This window comes from Pectinophora gossypiella, chromosome 1 (genome assembly GCF_024362695.1).
Source record: "Pectinophora gossypiella chromosome 1, ilPecGoss1.1, whole genome shotgun sequence".
NCBI classification, from domain to species: domain Eukaryota; kingdom Metazoa; phylum Arthropoda; class Insecta; order Lepidoptera; family Gelechiidae; genus Pectinophora; species Pectinophora gossypiella.
This window is the reverse complement of record NC_065404.1, coordinates 13,959,381-13,982,991: the sequence shown is the minus strand read 5'-3', so window position 1 is coordinate 13,982,991 and position 23,611 is coordinate 13,959,381. Positions and strand designations below refer to the sequence as shown.

Here is a 23,611-nt window from a genome sequence, read left to right as displayed (position 1 = left end):
CTTGCAACCCGTTTGACTAGTGCTGTTAACTTAATTAATAAAAAAAAAACTTAATTTTGACGGGTTATTGGCCAATGTAAAAAGTTGAGAGGCTTGTTCAAGATTTGGGCCTATAATTGACGTGTCGTGTCCCTTTCCTTTACGGCGGATAAGAAAATGACGGGTATAACTTAAAATTATATGGTCTGCAAGAATCTTTTGTTTTAATTTGTCAAATAAGTTAACGCGGCATGGTTCTAAAGTATATATTTTTTGACCGTACAGTAAACTTTTGGTATACAGTCTCCTCACCAAGACAATATGGAGTTCTACCATGCCTCTAGGTTCTCATTATGCTTTTAAACAAAGTACAAATCCGTAATAGTATGGCAGGTGTTATCGAACAAAACTTAAGTCAGTTAATTGTAATATAACGTTAAGGTTGTGCTTATGCTGTACCACATATCTTTCAAATTATATTCGTTGCTGTGGATAACACTATGAAAGAAACAAGTCTTTCGTATAGTCCTGACCACCTTGTTATTACTAGTGGCGTGCATTCAAATACCATAGGATCAATACATTTCGAAAACTAAATTCTTGCCTTTAGGATAAAATTTAATGAATACTCTCAATGTTTTTATACATTTGACTAACCATAGCTACCCACCTAAGTCACTGCCTTAATAACTAGATATAAAAAAATAAATTGAAAATAAAGGCTGTTTATATAGGAGCGGTTCAGTTTTATCATTCTGATTAACGAGATTCCTTTTCGACGTTTCTTGAATTACTTTCACCGCTCTTATGCATATCTGGCCGCTTTCGTACAGACTAAATTTAAAAAAAATATAATATATTTTTCAAATTGTTGCTTATAGTGTTAACCTGCTTACAAATATTTGCGTGCAATATTTGTTTCAAATTGTTATTAGCTTTGACGAATTTGGAATCGGTACACGTTGTTAATTCAATTTGACTTTACAATAATGTAACTGCAAGAATAACTAGAGGATGACATATTGTAGATATATTGTACAGCATTACAAACGCTCGTTTTGATTGACATCATTAATGGTGCCCAATTCGGGCGGACGCAAACTTAACCTAATATTAGTTTGTCAGCTCTTAAACTATTGCCGTCCTTCACTTACAATACGTGCAAGAAAGAGATAGAGTTAGTTTTAGTCCTGTCTAACTTAAAATTAAGTTGGTGGTTGCCTGAATTCTTTCATTGTGACTTTGCATAGTAACAAAATACCAGGGTTCGGACGAAAACATGACAATCGAGAGGCGTCGCAGGTATGCATCGACCTTGTCGTAAGGTGTGGTTCGTTCTATTTGCAATTTGTAACACCCTCGTAGGTTATTGATATAAGCACTAAACTAACTAGTTTTTGGTCTAGAGGGGGCAATTCAGAAATTTTGGACAAAAATTACGGGGAAAGATCGGCTAAATGTACTGGATAATCCTGGTTCATAAATACTTTCGTTCAAGCGCCTTCACAACATGCATGGGCTGTCGTAAAGTCTGCAATTATGCTGGCAAATATTACCTTGGTTTTACAATGTATAGTGCACGATTACCTTTAGGGAGCTCGAGGAATCTGCTTCCCCGGTTAGACTTTCTATGTCAACGGTATAAGGACGTAAGACTGTACGTATTTGACGCTAGTATGTATTGCAATTTAAAAATTGTAACACGCTATTCACGACGATTCTTACAATAGAATTGACAGAAAAGTCTTATCGGCTTATGCAGGTCCCTTGGAGATAAATGTTGGTACTTTCTTACGACAGGACAATCCATACAAAAATCTTATTCTCACCGTGTATTGCCTTACCCCGCGCGTAAAATCGCGCTCTAGAAAGGTATAAATTCTTCCGAATAATGATGTTTGGGAGATATCCGTGGTCGTATGCCAATCGGTATTAAGAATACGATTACCACGGCTATCCTAAATATCACTATTCGGAGGAATTTCGTAGAAATATTTTCTTTACTCTTTAGAGCACGCGAGACTCACACTCGAGCTCGCTCCAAGATTGTATCGGTGGCGTCTTCTATGCGTAGCATCATTGTTTATTCTCTGCTCTTAGATAAAGTCCATAAATCTACGTAATGTAAATCAAAGAGTATGGTGTCGATCAGAACGGGCAGTTGGGATGGTATAATAAACATTTTGTACCTATCAGAGATTAGACAAGTGAGAGGTCTATATTATTGTGTAATAGCCATGAAACAAGGAAATCACACGAGTAGCTAGGTAACATTTACCTGAGACGAAATTTATATAATGGTGTACATTTTTGATATGATGTTGTACAAAAGAGACATTTGGTATGTTATTTTATAGGAATGAAATAAATAGCCTTAATAAACAGCCACGTTGTATTATTTTTGCATCATTGACAAAGCGCAAACCGAAATGAGGAAAGTAGAAAATTTTGCAGAAAGCGGAAGTGTAAAATTAATTTTGCATATTCACCCCCTAAGGAGATGAAATAGACTCCACGTAGTAGTAGCTTAAGGGTTGGACTACATCGCATTTTGCTATGCTTCTATCCTTTTTTGTCCTTCAGAACTATCATTTGCTAGAGCGAGATGATGCGATAGCAAACGGCGCAATCGACGAGGCGGTCGAAGTGTAGTCGCACTCCCGTTTGCTATACATCTCCATAGTATCGAATTCCAGTCAAAAGTAAGAGCGGTTTGCAACAGCAGCAGCGCCGCAGCGGGCGTATATAGAACTAATAAAACTTTACATTTTATTCGAACTGTAAATGACAATAAATCTAGTATTTACAAAATAAAACATCGTACTTCTTGCGAACTTTTATTAAATGCTCATTAAACATTCTTTTAAATATTTAAACACACTTAGATACACATTAATAAGACGAGATATAAATGTTAAAATTATGTAACTTTGTAGTTTAACTATTATGATATGGTACTAAGGTACTTAGTGAAGTTATGTAAAGGTCTGTAACAAGTTATTGTTATTATAAAAAAACAACTTTTAGGAAATCTTGTGACTGCTTAGCACTCGCAAAGGGTATTTTAGCATCGTTACAAATAAGATTTCAGTTATAATTATAACATTATCTGGTCGTATATTTTGAAAGAATTAAAAAGTATACAATGCAACCAGTAATAATTATGTTTTACACAAGACATACAAGCTCACGATATATTCCCAAATGGGGGTTAGTCAGATGTACATCTAACGCAAGATGAACTAAGAATCCACTATCCACGCTTCACCGAGCTTTTGGGTTTTTTGACATTCGATTTTACATACAATATAGACGCATGATATATTTTTAAAGTTTATGAATATACAAATGGATACATTTGTAGATTTTATGGTTTTGTACACAACTTATTAAGGGTCACACTAGCGTGGTGGGTTGACGGGTAATCGCGAATTACCCGTCCACCCACCAGTGGGGAAACTCCAGTGGGTGGACGGGTCAGGAGGAAACACAAGGGTACCCAACTCAGCTGATTTATGATAGTTTCATTTTTAATTTAAAACAGCGAATGTGTTTTAAATTTATGGTACAAATTTTTTTACCAATAAGGTATTCTTTATAGTTATACATCCTGAAGGTATTTTGTAAGCTTTGCATAGTCAAAAGTAAATTCTTATAGAAAAACAATAGATTTTTACTAAATAAAATACACATAACAGTTATGCAGTCAACTGGTTTTTGTCGTAATAGGTATCCTAAATAGACAGACTTATAAGTAAATAGTTATTTGATCGACAAATTAATAATAAACATTTGTACTAAAGAACTTTGGATTAATTAGTATGGCTTTTGCAATCGGTCGAACATTTGTGATATCATCAATCATTATACAGTTTAGCTAAGTATTTTCCTACTTTTTAGTATCGAACTTTCTGAAAACTATTAACACTGAAAGTTAACAATATTTGATTGGATATGAGTATTTTGAACTGCACAATACACCAACAACATACATAACATAGTATCACACCTGTATCCCCAAAGGGGTAGGCAGAGGTGTATCATATGTATATTCACCCGCTCCTCGCCAGCTATGTTTAAGACCCGTGTAATAGGGGCCGAGTCTATAGCTATTAACAACATACATGATAACTTTATATTTGCTCAACCAATATATTATGTTAAAGATTTATTTCATCAAGTATAAAAATAAATTCTTGATTAAATTACATTATAATTAAATGTGTAGTAAATAAATAGTTAACTTTTAAACATAATTAAAGCACTTTTAAAATTAATGATACTATTTATTTACATTATAATCCATTAGTGGGATCCACAGTAAATGGAACAGAAACAAAATAGTGTTGCCATTTCAAAATAATCAAAAGTATATAGGCGAATTCTACATCATTTTGGCACGTCAAACAAACATTTAAAACAACTACATTTAGCTTCACAGCCGTTTTATTGACATACATATTAATTAAAATAAATATTATAACAATTCATCTTGCTATAAGAATTTCTAATAATAATTATAACGCACTAATTTCCTAAAATAGTTTTAAATATATTCAGCTAATAGGAATATAACCTAATGGGGCAAGAAACTTGGAATGTGAACTGCAAAATCATGTCGAACATAAATTAAAATTATTTCAAGATCTAAAACAATAAAGAATAAGTCTAAGTATTCATTAACACGTATTAGGCTACCATTGTTTAGTACACACCAAAATAAACTATTCAATAATGACACAGTACCTATAAAAATACCTATACAAGTATGAATTGGCATAAAGAGTAAAATTTAAAAATATTTTGCCTAATTTCGTATTGGTAATACTGGTCACATGTTGAAAATTAAATTCTATTACTTAACCGTTTGGGTTTAGAATTAGATCAGTAAATAATTTATATTACTCTTTTCACCAATTTAAATTTATTTTAAGTCCGTTAAAGTGTGTCTTCATAAATTTCACTTTTGATGATATCATCGCTTTTTATTACACTACTACGACAGCTTTTATGTAATTTAATTTCCAGATACATTATTTACCGATAATTCTGAGAGACGTTTATGAAGAAACAGGTTAAACTTCTTTTCGTCGTCTAATACATATTATTTCGTTCGCACCAAATTCGCATTAAATTAATCCATAGAGTCAAAATTACTACCAAAGTGTTCCTGATTCCTGTAGACACCAATTTAATATTAATTTAGTTTGACAGATCTAAAACTTTTTTGTTAAATATGTACCTATCTATCTATTATTTAATCACAGTTCAGTGATGTGTGAGTGAACATATGTAGTAACCTAAACTGCATCGGAACTGAGTAGCTTGGTATTATTTGATGGTAAGCCTCCTGCAGGCCTAGGACGGCGCGACACGACGCGACGCGAGATAAAATGAGGTCCTTGGTACACGCGACTAACGGGAAATGCGATTTTTTCAAGGCGTCGCACTCCAAAGGAAATATTTTATTATTGTATATTGCTTATAGAAGAGCCAAGAAAAATAAAAAAAACATATACCTATTATAAGAAATTATAAATTTTTAGTTTTTAACATCATGCGTGACACACTTTTCATATTCAAGTCACGATCAAGTTGATGCGTGAACGAGGAACCTTTACTCATGGTATAAGAAGACCAGGTATGCTCAATCCTATGACAAGCCGCCATTGTGAGCCCATTGATGACGTAAGTGTTACCATTAAATTGATATCTCCAACATTCCAAGGACGTCAATTTTATTATTGAAAATTAAGTGAGTTACTGACTACTGTATTTAATTACTATTATTTGTCACATATATAAAAATCATTAAAACTGTGAGTTAATCTTTTACTAAAAGTTCAAAACTTCCATGCAAAGTAAATTGAAAACATTGGACGTGGGTAATGTATTTTTTACAAAAATGGCAACGTGAGTGTGGGATGACGTCAGCTGGGTTAACCTTGAAATGCTAGCTGTCAGTTTTGAGCATACCTGCGGGCCTAGCACCGTAAGCGCGCGACTCTTTCTCGCCTCGACATCTTCACCCGTCACTCTCTCACAGTACTGCGCAGAAAGAGACAGATGATCTTTGTCGAGGCGAGAAAGAGTCGCGAGCTCAGAACAATAACTAAAGCATAGAAGGAAGGCTAAAATAAGAATTCAGAAACTATAAACCGGCTCTCTTCTAGCTTACGACACAAACTATGAGTGAGAAAAGGACAAATGATTCGCTCTTTGCTTCATTTTTTCCGAGGTTGTCCAAACATGAAATGTCATTTGGACCTATTGGACTCATTTTAACTCGGCTAAATAAATATAACATAACATAAGAAGATTTTACTTATATTTACCGAACTATTTGTACGGTCGCGTGAACTTTGTTTACGAGTGTCTTGTGTTCAGATTGCTTTAAGTGGTAATTTAACAATATTTTTCCAAATAAATGGAAAGAAACTTTTATTTATATCAAATAATTGAGTGTCTTGACTCAGTGACATTATGTCTTGTGTGGTATGGGGCTGCAGCTCACATCCAGGAAGAAAAGAAAATAGCCAACAACTTCTGTCGTTTCATCGGTAAGTTTTTTGTAATTTTCTAGGGAAATGTGAACTGCTGAACAATTTTAGGAAAGTAATATGTTTTGCTGAATAGATTTGTAGCATAAAATATTTGAGATATCCATTATATTATACGTTTTATCGATAAATACGGAATTGATTTGAGGTTATGTTGATTGTCCATAGTGATGTACTAAAATTATCGATACTTTTAATTTTTAGATTTCCTGTAGACGATAACAAAAAGAAAGAATGGATAATTCGCATTAATAGACGAAATTGGATTCCAAATAAGTACAGCCGTATTTGCTCCAAACATTTTACTGCGGATTCATTTATGTGTGTTCCTAATTCGAAGTGGAGACGTCTTCGAGACGATGCTATTCCTAAATTGAACATTAAGGATCAGACAGATGAAATGGTAATTAGGTTACATTTTTACAAAATATTATTGTTGTGAAGGAGGGGTCATTCAAAATAATCTTGATTTTTACATATTCTTTGGGATGATTCTGCAATTTTTTGCAGTATCCTCTTTTTAGTAGGAATTAACTAGTACTTAACCTATTTTAATTTATGTTGATAAAGTATTTAAATTTTCAGAATCCTGTAACTAAGGAACCTTTTGAAAAGCAATCACAACGATACTAGCTGCAGCTCCAAACTAATATAAACCAGACAATATAATCCAAAAATGGTAAGATACTTACCTATCAGAGACAGAGTCTCCTTTCATCAAGAAGAAGATAATTGCATCCTACAAAAAGAAATCTTGAAAAAAAAATATCGACATTAATTGTAAGTAAATTTAATTTTATCGACATATTACTAAAGTGAAACCCAACACTAGGCAATGAAAAACCTGTGACAACCTACGAAATTACGAAACAATTTTTGTATATGCGTCTTTGTCTAACATTACGCCAGTTCCGTAAGATAAAGTAGAGCAGAATTATAGAGTTCTGTTGCTATTTTAGCCTTCCTTCTATGCTTTAGTTATTGTTCTGAGGTCGCGAGCGTACGGTGCTAAGCCCGCTGGTGTTCTTATACCATGCCTTAACTCGTCTGTCAAATTTGACAACTCGCGCTCTGACATTTATTCGCTCTACTCGCGCCGTTAGCGTGCTAGGCATGCTGGTGACCCTACAAAAAACATCCCTACAATAATGAACACCTAATAATGGCTAAATGATTGCGCAAGCTACACCTAAATAAAGAAAAACGCACCATTACGTATTGCGAAATTGTTTGATTATTATGTCGCCGTTGTCGTCGATTTAGTTCATTGTCATCTTCTCTTGTAGAATTTGGAAGTAGCACGCCTGTGGAGTGATAGAATATAAATTAATGATACTCTCACTTAACCATAGACTTACTGATGTAAGTATGTAGTCGTTACATGATCCTCAGGGGATTTTTGGCGTCTCAGTAATAACCCTGACACCAGGGTTGATGAGGTTGGTATTCTCACAACGCACACGATAAGAAGATAGACAATCAGAAATTAGAAAGAAAATACACTTCTCATCAAAAAAATCGAAACACTTCCGTTTTCATTGTTTCTGTCCGAATTTAACACAAAAAAGAATTCATACGATGAAAAAAAATATATAAATGTATAGCTGGCAGTTTGGCCATTACAGTAATAAGCGAAAATTCTAAATTCAAAATTAGAATTTCATTTGTTTATCTTATAAACGAAATGAATCACTGTTTTGAGACAAATGTGTGTTTAGGGTTGGAGTACATTTAGCGTTTAAAAACTAAAAATTGGCGCCTATCCTTAAACTTTTTGTTTTTTATTTCAATACTGTTATGATAGATTGCATTAAAAAAAAAAAAAAAAATTTCAATACTGTGACTTTGGGACGTCTGAAAAAAGGTTTTTTTCTCAAACGTATGGATACTTCGCCCACAGAAGCCGCCCAAGTTGTGGCATTGCTGGATTCTGGCCTTAGTCAGCGTGTTGTGGCTGCAAGACTGCATCTAAGCCTGTCATCTTTTCATAGAGTCTATAAACGTTATCGGGAGACTGGTTTGTTCACGCGCCGTTCAGGATCTGGCAGGAATCGGGTCACTTCTGAGCGAGATGATCGATTTATTGTAACAACTTCTTTAAGAAATCGACGCCTTAACGCTTTTCAACTGCAGCAGCGGCTTCGTGTTGTACGAAGGGTGGCTGTAAGTGACTCTACAATTAGAAGAAGGTTGAAGGATCGTGGACTGGTACCGCATAAGCCAGCAAATGGGCCGAAATTAACTGCAGACCATCGAAGAGCGCGCCTTAACTTTGCACGTGAGCACCTAAATTGGTCATACCTACAGTGGAGCAAAGTTCTCTTTTCTGATGAGTGTAAAATTATGCTGTATGGTAACGACGGAAGGAACAAGGTCTACAGAAGAGACGGAGAACGCTATGCACAATGCTGCATTGAAGAAAAGGTCAGCTATGGTGGCGGTTCGTGGACGGTTTGGGGAGGAATCAGCGCCGACGGTAAGACAGAGCTTGCTTTCGTGTCTGGGCCACGTCTGCCTGCACTAAACTGTCATCGGTACGTCGAAGAGTGTCTCGAGCCTCATGTGATGCCCTATGCACATTTTATTGGCAACGGCTTCATATTCATGCACGACAATGCTAGGGCTCACATCGCGGGCGTCGTACGAGATTATCTTAACGAAGTCGATATCTCTATTATGGAATGGCCAGCAAGAAGCCCGGACATGAATCCCATTGAACATCTGTGGGATGAATTAAAGAGACGAATTCGAGCAAGAGATCCTGCCCCAGAAACACTTAGCCAGCTGCAAGATGCAATCCAAGAGGAATGGGACAATATACCACAGCATGTGATCGTGACTCTTATCCGATCGATGAAGAACCGTATGGAAGCAGTAATTAGAGCTCGGGGAGGGAATACAAGTTATTAAATAAACGTTTTTTAGCTTTTTTTTCATTTACGTGTGTTGTTTTATCCATTTCCTTTATACTCCATACGGAATAAAAATGACTCATTTAACAAAATACGAAACCTATGAAAAATTCATTTAAATTTAGAACATTAACATTAAGATTTGATAAGCTCATATTACTCACTATTAAACGACATTTAACATTTATTCCTAAATGTACACATTTTTCTGATAATCCTGACAAAACGTAAACTTGCAAGGTGTTTCGATTTTTTTGATGAGAAGTGTATTTATTCGGCAAAAAATACATAATTACATATTGTTAAGTGGTAGTAACATTCCCACTTGGGGAACATTCCCGGAGACGCCACGTTACTGGCCACAAGTTACATTGAGGTTGTACCAAATTCCAATAGAAATATTTATCTATAAATTAGAAAAGTTTATTCCGAATTCTATTACATTATACTTCTACGAATTGTCTATGGTAGGCCAGGGAAGGATCCCTTGCCTTCCCGTGGTGGAATGGAATGGTGAAGAAAATTAAGAGCACCGACCTTAAGTGTAGTAAACATAAGCCCCAGCTCTCCGTGCTGCATGGCGGGCTCGAGGAAGTCCTCCACGAAGTGTATCTCGGAGCCCAGCTGCAGGATGCGCGCGCGCACCACCACGAAGTGGAACACCGGGAACAACTCGTCCATGCTCCACAGGTAGTTGGAACCTTGGGGATCGAGTTATTGTTCAAATTGTAGTGACTATTTAGTAGAGATTGTCGAATGAGGTTAAAAATCTATTTATTTATTTACTATGCTGTATCAACTGCGGTACATACAAACACACAATATAAAATCATCATCATTGGCCTTATACGTCTGTTTCAGACGATTTATGACGTCAATGCCTCGAAGAAATGCACTTTCTTTCATGGCTGTGCAAGTCAATCCTAGAGCGGCAAACTCTACCGCACACTCTGCAGAAGTCTCCAATTGGTGGATTGTTGTCGGTTTGATGGCGTTTCATTACAAAATACACATGACAAAAGTTCCGGTATGCGTATTGTATGCGACACACACAAGCTCATTTTATCTCACGTAAGTTATCAGTATTTAAGTTAACGGCCTCCGTGGTCCAGTGGTTGAGCGTTGGGCTCACGATCCGGAGGTTCCGGGTTCGAATCCCGGTGGGGACATATCACAAAATCACTTTATGATCCCTAGTTTGGTTTGGAACATTACAGGCTGATCATCTGATTGTCCGAAAGTAGGACGATCCGTGCTTCGGAAGGCAGGCAGTTGGTCCCGGTTACTACTTACTGATGTAACAACGTAGTAATTACAGGAGTCATATCAGGGGCCTTTGGCGCCTCAATAGTAACACCAGGGTTGATGAGGTTGGTAATCCACCTCACAACCCACACGATAGAGTATAGAGAGACTATTTAAGTTTTAAAGTCTTACGATTTGTTCCTTAGACATATTGCATTTTGTCTGTCTCACTCGCTCTTACGCGGTAGGGCCGCACACGAGAATATTAGCAGCACATGAGATTTTTGTATGAAGTTCGGGGTGTACCTTAGTTTCTAAGCTACCCACCTAACTCCTGCTGCACGGCAACAGTCATCTTCTGGAATGTGCTGCGTATGACCAGCAGCTTCTCAATGGGGGAAAATGTGGTCTTCAGTTGCTGCAGGGTCTCCACCGCCTCTTGGAACAGCTGCTCCCGCACTGGAGACGTCGGAGACCGCTGCGCCGTCGACGTGTAGCCTACCCAGAACTTTCTGCAGAGGAAAAGTCAATAAGTTTATTACGTAGATAAACACATAGCATATATTGGTCGACCCTTGTTCTTTTTTTTATATCAGTTTATATAGTTCCGTGGTCTAGTGGTTAGAGCGTGGGTCTAAGCCCACGATCTGGAGGTTCGGGTTCGATTCCCGATGGGGCCATTGTTGAAATCACTTTGTGAGACTGTCCTTTGTTTGGTAAGGACTTTCAGGCTTGAATCACCTGATTGTCCGAAAAAGTAAGATGATTCCGTGCTTCGGAGGGCACGTTAAGTCGTTGGTCCCAGCCGTAAAAACACCTCCACCAACCCGCATTGGAGCAGCGTGGTGGAGTATGCTCCATACCCCCTCCGGTTGATTGAGGGGAGGCCTGTGCCCAGCAGTGGGACGTAAATAGGCTGTTTATGTTTGGATGTATATCAGTTCATAAATTACACATAAATTGGTTTACGAATTTCGCTAAACCTAAACAGGTATAGTCGTGAGCAATATCATATGTGTCATTTAATGACGCTTACGGTTTAATTTGTCAAAAGAGTTAATGTGACATGGTATCAACGTGTATACATATTAGTTAGTACTCGTGACTGGTGTCTTTTTCTGCGGAATTTGTTATATTTGTCGCGGTTATTTAGATAGGAAGCACTGCGTCACGGAAGTAACTGTCGATCATCTTGTCTCCAGCTGGAGTAAATATGAAAGTGTGCTTCATCTTACGCCGTATTCTCACTTGTTAATGAGATGACTTTATTTTAGTTTGTTGTTGCTACTGGCACGGTGAAGTGGATATCAGTAGCGAATATATTTCCAACAAAAAGTGAACATTCAGTACTAACTGGTCAATGCCTAGGAACGCCATGAGAGTGACGTCAGGCTGGCGGTTCCACTTGAGCAGCCGCCGCCAGTAGAGATCGTCTTCCCGCTTGTTGTGCAGCGCGTACAGCACGAACAACGCCGGGTGCACGCGCGGCAGCAGGGTGGGCTGCAGCAGAGACGCTGCCGACACTACCTCGCTGGAAAGGTGAATGAATTTAGATTAACATACACATAAGCTAAACCAGTAATTCGATGTAAGATTATTTTTAATTTTATGGTTGAATTATTAGCATAACTTGGCATGTGTCGACCCCTATAGGATTAGAGGTGTGAGTTTTGTGGTGACTTTTTATGTTCGGAGTATTGTTAACTTATTTCAATCAACGTAAGGTGTTCCATGTCTGCTCAGGATGAAGTATACTTAAATAATAATGTGTAACTAATAAGCAGGTTTCTTTTACTTTGTAATTAGTATAGTAAGTCTCGGAATGTTATTTAAGAACCTAACTATCTCCGTCCAATTCCAATGTAGTAAAAACTACTATATGAAATTGATTGTTTCTCAGTAAGCGAATCAAATGTATTCTTTTGAGAAATAAAGTATCTTAAACCTTTAACTTACCCTTCAATAGGATTATTATCGTCGTGTTCCTTTTCGCTACCGCAGTTAGTTTTATATGGCAACACCAAGTCGGACCCCTCTGGCGGAAGAGCGGGGAAGAGTAATCGTACTACCTGGAATTAAATCAGTAAAATGTAAGTGATTTATCTCTCTCACTCTTTATGAGTAGCTATGTTGATCCCATTATTTTTTTCCCGCAGCCATAGTGTCTTATCATAAGCAAAGTTAACGGCTTTCGTGGTCCAGTGGTTGCGCCGTTAAGCGTTGCGCGTTGGGCGATCCGAAGGCCCTGGGTTCGAATCCCGATGGGGATATATCCCAAAAATCACAATGTGATAAATAAACATTAATGTCATCTAAATTGGATAGATGAGTAAAAAGATTTTGCCTTTCTAGAGACAGATAGATAAAATCTTTATTTAGGTTTAAGACAGACACTAACAAAACCTTGTTCTCTCTTTCTCTTTTTTTAGTCTTTTATTTTCCTTTTTTTTCTTTTTTTTCTTGGCGGTTACTCCACCGACAAGAGCGCAGCTCTTAAATAGAGAGAGAGAAGACACACACAACATATAAACACAGACACTAACAAAGACACAGACAGTGACGATATGAAGGATGTTTATGCTGTTCATCCGTGCTTTACGATAAGTTGAACATGTAAATTTGTCGTAGATTTGTCGGTCTAAGAAGCATTAGTACGCAATATTCGGCTTAACGACGATCGAAGAACTACGCATAGACAGGAGGAGGACCTGGTGGTGTAATGGTTAACACGCTCGTGCCGGCTTGCCAAGAGCTGCGGGTTCAAGTCCCGTCCGAGTCAGAATTCTTCTAGATTTAATTTTTCCTTAGTGACGATATGTATCAATCTATAATAAGCGCGACTGTAATGCATGTCCATCTCTTACCTGGTACAACCTGGAGGTGATACTCTTGAGTTCCTTGACCGCGTGGCTGAGCAGAAGCGGGTGTACTCTTACGCCGCCGTATGTGGTGTTGAACGCGTTCGTAAGGCCGAGGACGAGCTGGCCGAGCGGGTGGTACGTCGACTCGCATGCCTGGGGGCGGGGGAGGCAACAGTTAAACAGTTGTAATTAGTTCCCGCATTATCCCGTTTTTTTTCACAGGGTCCGCTTACCTAAACTGAAGATTTGATAGGTCCGGTTTTTTACAGAAGCGACTGCCTGTCTGACCTTTCAACCCGCGAAGAGAAAACCAGCCCAATACAGGTTAGGTTACATACCTCCGAAAATGCATTTCTCGGGAATGTGGGTTTCCTCACGATGTTTTTACTTACCGCTGAGTACGTGATAATCATTTATGATCGAAACATGAATTCGAAAACAAATTCGACAATTGGTTTAGGGCTCTGCTGGATTCGAACCTGCGACCTCAAAGTGAGAGGCAAGCGTTCTACCAACTGGGCTACCACGGAATTATGGAACAATAATTAATAGTTAGTTACTTATTCATTTATCTCAAGTGCAGTTTTCACTATAGATGGCGATGCGGCTCACCGCCTATAACGTTGGTCTAACAGAAAGCTCAGTGAGGTCAACATACATACATAAACTCACGCCTATTTCCCACCGGGGTAAGCAGAGACTATAGAATTCCATTTGCTTCGATCCTGACACACTTCTCTTGCTTCCTCCACACTCATCAATCGCTTCATACACGCACGCCGGTTCAGAGTAGATCGTATTGAACCTTTCTAAGGACATCTCCAATTTGATCATCGTAAGTCCTTCTCGGTCTTCCTCTGCCAGCCCTAGAGGTCAAACTCAGTGGGTATTTACTTTCCTCTTGCGGTGAAAGTACCTCTGACTACCCCAATTACGTACGTATATACAAATTAGTTCTTTGTATGGTGTGTATGGTGTTCTTTCGGCTTAATTGGACTGCGAAGTCACAAGTCACATCAAACACACCAGGCACAAACACATCAAACAAACAAGTGGCACATCAGGGCCTATGAGCGCCGATTTTGATTTTTTTATTCTGGATAATCAGTCACACAGTCGCTGAAGCCGAAATCGGCTAGGAATAATAATAATTTAACGCTTTGCCTACACCTATTGCTATTTCCAACCGTGACTTGAGTATTGTTTTTAAACACGTTTTAAGTATCAGTATCGTAAAAAGAAACGTAATGTACTTACATTTTGCAAATACAACCGCATTTCAGTGTAGTCATCAAGATTCAGATTCTTCTGTCCAAACTGCGGTATGACTTCCAAACAATCCACGGACTTCTCTAAATCCAGCCCAATCTTCTTCATCGTCTTATGTTTCTCTTTATGCGAGCAGGAGATGGCCACGGCGACATTCTGCCATATCTTTGCATTGTCTATGGTCGGGTTGGGGCCGTTAGCAAAATGGTTGCCAGTAGGAGTCAATATTGTCTCCGAAACGCCGAGACATTGGAAGCATTGGCGGAAAAGCGCGTTCCATTTCTGGTTTGGTGCTACGCTTAGTTTTCCGAATGAACTGAAAGGGGGAAAGGGAGTTTTAGATGTTGGTGGGTTTGTAGGATAACAATAGAAGGGGTGGGCAACACCCGCTTGTCGACTTCTATGTTTAAGTCCTACGTAATGCGGAGCGAGCCTATTGACATTAACCGGGCAAATCCTGGAAACCATGTGATATCAATTATCTGTAATCCAAGTATAAATTCAAACTCATAAAAGTCGAATTTAGTAGGTTGATGTAAGTCACGCGTTTTCCGAACAGGGTAATTTGTTCTTTATAGACAAATTAACATTTGAGTATTTAAATACACAAAACGATGAGGTCAAATAAGCCCAATACAGGTTAGGGGTTTCTTCACGACGTTTCCCTTCACCGCTGAGCACGTGTTAATCATTTATGATCCAAACATGAATTCGAAAAACGATTGATGAAATATATAATTTTGAACATAATTTTGGCTAACTCTAGACATCTGGGTTTACCTTATGGGGATTACTACTTAGCAATAAGATCGCCTTATGTAACGTGGTCTTTATGGCTTTTAATTGCAATCTCTCTCACTTAGTCGGTCACTCATATCTGAGGATAGTGGTCAGCATCAGGGTTGCACCTGGAGCGTATGATCTGCCTCCACCGGTTCCTGTCCAGCGCTTCCCTTACTACTGTGTAGAACTTGGATGACGACGAGTCTTTCACTTGATCAGTCCATCTAGTCGGTGAATGACCACGCGATCTTTTGCCTTCAGTGTTCCCAACCACAATCAGTTTCTCTAAACCGTCATCACCTCTGCGCATCGTGTGGCCGAAATAAGAAAGGATGCGTTGTTGGCATATAGTGGACAGACGAGTTTTTATTTGCATTGCAATACAGTGTTCTTTTTTATTCGAAGTATAAAGCCGATGCCAAGCTATTGGTAATAAGGCAAAGATGATTATCTCAAAAGGCGATTTGAATCGTATCACAACTTACTTAGGTTTAGAATTCGCCGGCAGCGCAGGATTGGACACATTCAGGTGCATGGTGGCACTGGATATCTTGACGCCCTCAGTCCACGCTCCACTGAGTGACCCCTCGATCTTATCTCCACTGGAGAAGGTCAGCACTCCCTTGCCGGAGAAGACACCCGCTGATCGGAATTCTCCTTCGTAGTGAGTACCGTCTTCGAACACCATTACGCCGTGACCCTGGAGATAAGAGGTGCAACGTTTAGAGTACATTTGCAAACGGTCAGATGTGTTGTCGCCCTTATAAAAACAGCGAGACGTAAAAGAAAAACATTATAAATTAAAATTAATTTTAATTTGGAATTCTGGTAGAACGCAAGATATCGAGCTTAAAACTAGCCAGTATTAGAAAACGACAATTTCACAGGTAAATCTATTATACACATCCTAGAACTGGTAACATGACTCCTGGTATTAATCAGAAGGGGTAAAGAGCATATTCCATCAAACTCCTTCACTGTGGATTGGTAGAGAATCACTACTTTTAGTCTATTGTAATAATAGAATAATGAATAATACTACGTATAGAAAGGCAACTCTCTGTCCCGCACCAATTCATATCGGATGTTTACCTCACCCACTCTGGGTCTTAATTTAGACTTAAATGTCCGTAAGTGGCTAGCGCGGTCTGTCGGTCTCTCTCGCACTATGATGTCTGCGGGGTGTACTATTATGAAAAGTTCATTTCCTAAGTTCACTCGGGAATCGAACCCGGGACCCTGGTTTGGTGGTCAAGTTGTTTAACTATTACGAGGTCGTTGTATTTTACAGTTCGGAGATCGTTATTCACTTTTTAGACACACTAATTAAGTGCTAATTCGTAACTTATCGTTATTTGTATGTGTAATGTGTATATGCATAACAATATTCTTGCTAAATAACTCTCAGTAGGTTATTATTTTGAGGCCAAATTCTAATCTAAAATAATCTAAGTTTACGTACATTGGGAACCTATACCCCATATAGATAACGTAGATTAGTGATTTAAAAGACTTCTCCTAAGCCATAACACTGCGAAATGACGTAGACTCAAATTTTTTTAAATTGTTTTCAACATGTTTATCTATGATAATTACGTTAAATAAATGAGTCTGATTTCTGAGTGACATATCTTTCATCTCTTTGGTACTAATCTACACAGTTAGTGCGAAAGAGACATATCTATCTTCTCTTTCGCGCCAAGCGATACTGTATCTCTGTGCTGGGGGGTTAAAATGTCTTATCTATCGAAGCAATTCATCTAAAAAAACAATATTGCAATTTGACATTTGCGCATATTAAAGTAATTGTGCAATGCACACAAATGTCAAATAGCAATATTGCTTTTTTACATAAATTGTTTCGATGTGGCCTTTTTAACCCCTGCTATCATTTTAATCATGCTACGTTATAGGGGTTACCTGTTCAGAGCAATTTCACTTCAAAACAGACTATCCAAAGGTTTTATTAATTCGATATAGGTATTTACCTAGTAGATTATGCATTACGTGAAATGTTGATTATTTTATAACGAATAGGAAGTGGAAACGCAATTCGCAAAGCTAGAGATTTAAAAATTGAGATAATATTATGATAGTGCGCGTAATATTTCTTTTAAATAATGTTCGTGATATAAATATTATCCTTATCTATAATAAACGTTACATTATTCAACTTGTTAGGTAATTATTAATTTATTTTTGAGTATGGTGATTAGCCCATTGTTCATGTAATGATCCATACTGTTTAAACTCTGTGGGTTATTACGATATGTACGGAAAGATAAGCTGACCGCGGTCAATGTTTTTATTGGCTCCCAGTAAATCATTACTGGATGAGTAGTTAGAAATAACATAATAGTATACATAAACTCGCGTTTATTTCCCACCGGGGGGTAAACTATGGAATTCCATCTGCTTCGACCCTAACACACGGGTAAGCAGACAATGGAATTTCATTTCCTTCGAAACTAACACACTTCTCTTGCTTCCTCCACATTCGTCAATATGCACGCCGGTTCAGAGGAGATTGTGGTAAAATTTTCTAAGGACATCTCCAATTTGGTTTAGTAGGTATTTAGAAATAATAAGCAAAAATATAGCAGTGATAAGATAAATATGTAGCGATTGTGACAATGAATCATTGGGATTTTTCAACAATCTTCGGGTAATTCCGGAATATGTCTAAAAGACAGCTAATTTAATAACAGGAACCAACCAGCAGAAATTACGGCTTGAATTATCTACGAATGACATTAAAAGCGAAATACAATTAGCGTTTTGGACCGGGAAACTTTGTCTACATTACTCGTAAGTAATAAAAATAATATAATGACATCTAGCTTTTACCTGCGACTTCGTTCGCGTGAAACCCTACTATTAAATCCAAGTAAAGAAGTTGCATCGAAACTTTGTCACCGCTACTTACCCCCTTAGGGGTTGAATTTCGTAAAACCGCGTCTTAGAGAGCACCTACGCCCTGAGGAGCTCGGTGGCGCAGCGGTAAACGCGCTCGGTCTGCGATTGTTGAAGTTAAGCAACTTTCGCAAAGGCCGGTCATAGGATGGGTGACCACAAACAAAAAGGTTTCATCTCGAGCTCCTCCGTGCTTCGGAAGGCACGTTAAGCTGGTGGTCCCGGCTGCATTAGCAGTCGTTAATAACCATCAATCCGCACTGGGCCCGCGTGATGGTTTAAGGCTCGATCTCCCTATCCATCCATAGGGAAGGCCCGTGCCCCAGCAGTAGGGAAGTTAATGGGCTGATGATGACGATGACACCCTATAAGGAACCCCCATGCAAAATATGAGACTTGTATCACTTGTAGTTTCGCAGATTTCGTGATGAGACTTTTATATAATATAGATACAGATACAGATTCACTAACCGTCAAGACATCCTGCATGAACAATCCCTCGTAATAAATGCCATCAAGGGTCACAATGAGGCCGCATCCATGCTTTTTATTGTCACTCCAATTGCCCAAATACTTCTCTCCCTTCCCAATATCATCCATCACTCCATATCCTTGCCTGACGCCGTTCACCCACTCTCCAGTGTATATGGTTGCCGAGGAAGATGTAAAGTCTCCTTGCTTCTTGATCCCATGGCCATGTGGCTGGCCGTCTTTGAAGTAACCCTCATATATGTCCCCATTTGTGTACTTCATTACGCCGTAACCGTTCTGCAAGTTGTCCTTCCATTGCCCCTCGTGGGTGCCTGGAATTGGTAAAAGATACGGGTTGATGGAGGTGGACTGAGCGAGGGATTCCGTAACCCACACTCAACTTCTTTTATGCAAATGGTATATTAAAAATACGGTCTCCGTGGTCCAGTGGTTGAGCTCACGATCCAGAGGCCCCGGGTTCTAATCCCAGTGGGGGCATATCACAAAAATCACTTTGTGATCCCTACTTTGGTTAGGACATTACAGGCTGATCACCTGATTGTCCAATGAAGTCGGTAAAAAGTAAGATAATCCGTGCTTCGGAAGGCACGTTTAGCCGTTGGTCTCGGTTACTACTTACTTACGTAAGTAGTCGTTACATGAGCCATGTCAGGGGCCTTTGGCGGCTCAATAACCCTGACACCAGGTTTGATGAGGTTGGTATAATTCACCTCACAATGCACATGATAGAAGAAGATTAAAAATATGAATTACATCTACCTACTCATTCATAAATTTTAGAATTCAAAGTCATACATAATAGTTAAAGGACTGTTTTTTTCACAGATTGCGCCGCAAATCAGTCGTTTTCTCATCTATTATACATTCTACCTCGTTCCACTTTTCGCATTAAGTGTTTTAAAATTGAACGTTGACCAAACTTCGTCGATGCATTTCAATTCACTATTGGATACGTTTACGTTTAAGGTCATGAATTCCGACTAAAATTACTCACTTCTATTGTGTACTACTAATAAACATACACGTCATTGACTTAATAGTAAATGATGATTCGATAATTCGAGTAAGTAAGTACTTACTGACAGTGGCTGAGAACCGGCGAAAATAGGGCTATTTTGAAGAAGTGAGATGTGATACTGGTTCAGCAGTCAGACTTTTTATAACCATGTCAAATAAGTATACATACCAACGCTGGGGATTTCCATCTTTCCGTGGCCACACAGTGTGTTCAGTTGGAACTGTCCTACATATAACTTCCCGTCAGGCCACTCCACTTTCCCATGTCCGTGTACCTTTCCATCCAACCATCTGCCTTGGTACTTCGCATCCTTGTAGAACGCAGCTTTGTTGTTCGAAGAAAACGAATAACTCGCGGTCCTTACTGCCGGTGGTTTGAAACTAGCCTCTTTGTTTAATACCGTCCTAACAGCCGTGTTCAGTGCGTGTATCCATTCGGTTTTCTCTTGCTCTGTGCTTGTTGTAACGCACAGAATCTCCTCAGGAGTCGTCAGTTGTATGACATTTTGCAACGAGTCCGTGTTTGGTACAGGCTCTATCCACAATGTATCTAATGGATGAACAACGGGCGTGCTGCCAGTGACGTGGATGAATAAGTCGTTAAACAACACGAACCAGTGCGAACTGAACCGCCCCGGGTTCACCAAATTAAGCTGCCTCGACTTTGACTCCCTAATCAGCCGCCGTTCCGGGGTCCGATATTGCTCCAAGCTTTTACCAACAGTTTCCCAAAACAATTTCGTTACATCCGCCTCTTTCCGTTTCTTCTCCTGCTCGTCAATCAACGAGTCTAATGACGATATGACCTTGTTCATCCTTTCCTCCATAACCGCCCTTGCATCGACCTTTTTCCTCTTTGTCTTGTATCGTAAAATAGATTGCGCAATGCATTTATAAGAGCTTAATCTCGTTAGTGGTTGCACAAACGCCAGGGCCACTATGGCTTCCAAAGTCTTCTTATTGTTTTTCTGTTTGTTCGATGGTAGTTGGTCGCTGAACAAATTGTAAACACTCGTTAGGACGTCAACAACATTATTAATTTGAGTAAAACCGCCAATAACAATCAAATTGCTTACAGCTACGTAATACTTTTTGTACAAATAAATATATTCTTCTAAATTCTTTATTAAAGAAATATCACATTCGATTATGTGCTTCTCCGCGTACTGCCACATCGAGAGTACATTCAGAGCAGTAATGTTCAATATGTCACCAAAAATATCACAAACCACTTCATAAATATTGGAATGTGTAGTAATAACTTTACTTTTCTTTAGAAAAGGTTTAATAAGTGAATGATATATCAAAAGCATTTCTTCTAGATATCTTTGAGCAATAGAGAGATCTTGGAACTCTGGGCACTTTTTTGACTCCTCTATAGAGCAGTAGCTGATGTTTCCAGAGGACAATATCCTCCAGTGATAGCACATGTTCTGGGGTTTCTTTGTAAAATTTTGGGGCTCATTGACTTTTACTGTCACATCTTTGCTAGCTACAGTGGCTTCCTCTTCTTCTGTTTGGTTATTTAGGTTGACTATTGATTCTGTGTAGCCATCTGTGTGTTTGCCCATGTAGAAAATGTTTTCATTGTGAGTGTATGCTAAAGTATGGTGGTCAGTAGCTATCATGTCTCTCACACGGTCACTGTCAGAGTTTTCTGTGAACTGTTTTGGACCAGTTTTGTCTTCTCTGTTCTCAAATGTGACTTGGTGAAAGTGGTTGTAACCCCACATAAAGAGTCTTCCATCTAGAGTCAGAGCTGAACAGTGCCATTTGCCACAAGAAACCTTTTGTAGTCCATAACCTGATAAACTCATCACCACCATGGGTTTTACCCTTTTTGCTGTATCACCAATTCCTAATTGCCCATATGATATGTCTCCCCAGGTCCACAGTTCAGTTGCTAAAATATTTCTGCCAAGTTTTGACATGTTTTTGAGGTTTTCATTCTTTCTTAGAGCTTCAAACTCCTTTTCACTACTGATTGTGCTTGTTGAGAATTGGAGATCTTCTAAATTGCAGTTGGAGGTGCAGCTATACAAGAGAGAGTTAATCTCTTCGTTGTGATGTCGCAATTGAAGTTCAACAGCTTCATTGTTGTCACTGCTTCCACTGACATGTCTGGATAATGTTGCTACCTTATCACCAACAGTTTTCACCCCTTCATAAACAAAATTCGTGAGATTTGATACATTTTCTTTGATAATTCTTGTGGGTTTCTCTGTATACTCCACTAAGTAATCTTCCCCAGCAGACACCCATGACAGCTGCCTGCTCAAGAATTGTCTAGCCGCATCTGTGTTGATGAATATGTTGTTGAGTTTCTCTGTATTGGCCTGAGAGGTTGCTTCTCCTTTTTCTGTGTCATCATCATCTTCCTCACTTGGTTTAACATCCTCTACCTTACCATCATGGTCTAAATGATTATTTTTTTGAGCATTTGTTCTTGTAACTTTGGACTCTTCAGAAGAGGGACTAGAATCTTCAGTAAAACTATGAGCATCTACATGGACATCTGTCTGAGGAGCTGTAGTGCTGCTGGAATCCTCACTGGACTTGCTAATCTGGACTCCAAGAGGACAGGTTTCAGACAAAGATGGTACAGATGCAGGGGAAGCCAAACCTATTATAGTCTGGCATTGTGAGCAATTTGACGCAAACACCTCTTCATCATCATTATCACTGTCTGTATCACAATTTCCAGACCGCCGTACATTCTTTCGCGCTATCACTGCTGCAAAGTTTTGTCCCACAGATGCACTGTACACTGTCCTGCCTTCAAAAAAGGGAACTTTCTTAATAGTACTAGTCTCTAAGGAAATTTGGGGCATGGAACCAGATCCCCACAATTGTCCATCACTGCTGATGAATAGCTGCCCAAAGTCACTGGCCACTACATTTCTGAATTTCACCTTAAAACTGGAACTTTTAAAACCATGTGGACAACACTTAGCTTCTTCTTTAACAACAATTTCTTCTTTAGTTTTGAAAGTGGAGTTTGTTTTGTAAAGCCGTCCATACACATCAATAATGTAAAGGATATCATTATGATATGATATGTCGATGGCTGAAATGCCGCAAATTTTTCTGAAACTTAAAGAATCATCTTCAATGTCACAATAATAGAGGCCATGGTCGTTTCCTAGGACAATGAAATCTGTGCCTAGGGAACAAAGTTTGACGATTTTATCGGGAGCTGGCTGTGAGGCGTTAACGTTTAATGGTGTTAATCCTCTCCAGAATTTATGTTGATTCATCCTTTGAACAAATACTCCTTTTTCCGCTGAAATTTTACTTTCATTTAGATAAAGTTCGTATGATCCATTTGAAATTTGATGGTTAATTTTATACAGAAAACAGACACAGTTCACACATAGCTAGAGTTTGTTTATTCATTAAGCACTTAGCCACTGTTTGAGACATTTTACTCAGCAAAACAAGGATTTATTTATCTTCAATGAAATAGGGATTGGTTGATTAAAAATTGACATTACAGTTTGACAGACGGCTGAAATCAAAGACAAGTAGAGAAAGGTAGCTTTACACCTCTGGTAATAAGGAATAACAAAAAAATTACGTT

At 38.6% G+C, this 23,611-nt stretch overlaps 1 protein-coding gene across 1 annotated transcript; it reads right to left on the bottom strand.

Annotated features, from left to right (window-relative positions):
- Nucleotides 1–7,536: 7,536 nt before the first annotated feature.
- Nucleotides 7,537–23,508, bottom strand: LOC126369988 (alsin). The gene is made up of 10 exons (XM_050014610.1): nt 20,201–23,508; nt 18,994–19,325; nt 16,095–16,309; nt 14,815–15,142; nt 13,561–13,710; nt 12,653–12,765; nt 12,051–12,227; nt 11,024–11,208; nt 9,989–10,152; nt 7,537–7,843 (listed from the first exon to the last, which is right to left on the bottom strand). Exons 1-10 carry the CDS (start codon nt 23,286–23,288, stop codon nt 7,799–7,801), a joined length of 4,797 nt encoding a protein of 1,598 aa, XP_049870567.1. The 5' UTR covers nt 23,289–23,508; the 3' UTR covers nt 7,537–7,798.
- Between the last annotated feature and the right edge of the window lie 103 nt (nt 23,509–23,611).

Coding starts and splice junctions, on each gene's coding strand:
- LOC126369988 (XM_050014610.1), bottom strand. CDS start 23,288: ATGAATCAACATAAATTCTGGAGAGGATTAACACCATTAAACGTTAAC. Junction 12,228..12,652: donor GATAATAATCCTATTGAAGG/GTAAGTTAAAGG, acceptor TCACCTTTCCAG/CGAGGTAGTGTCGGCAGCGT. Junction 11,209..12,050: donor GCGTTCCTAGGCATTGACCA/GTTAGTACTGAA, acceptor TTTCCTCTGCAG/AAAGTTCTGGGTAGGCTACA.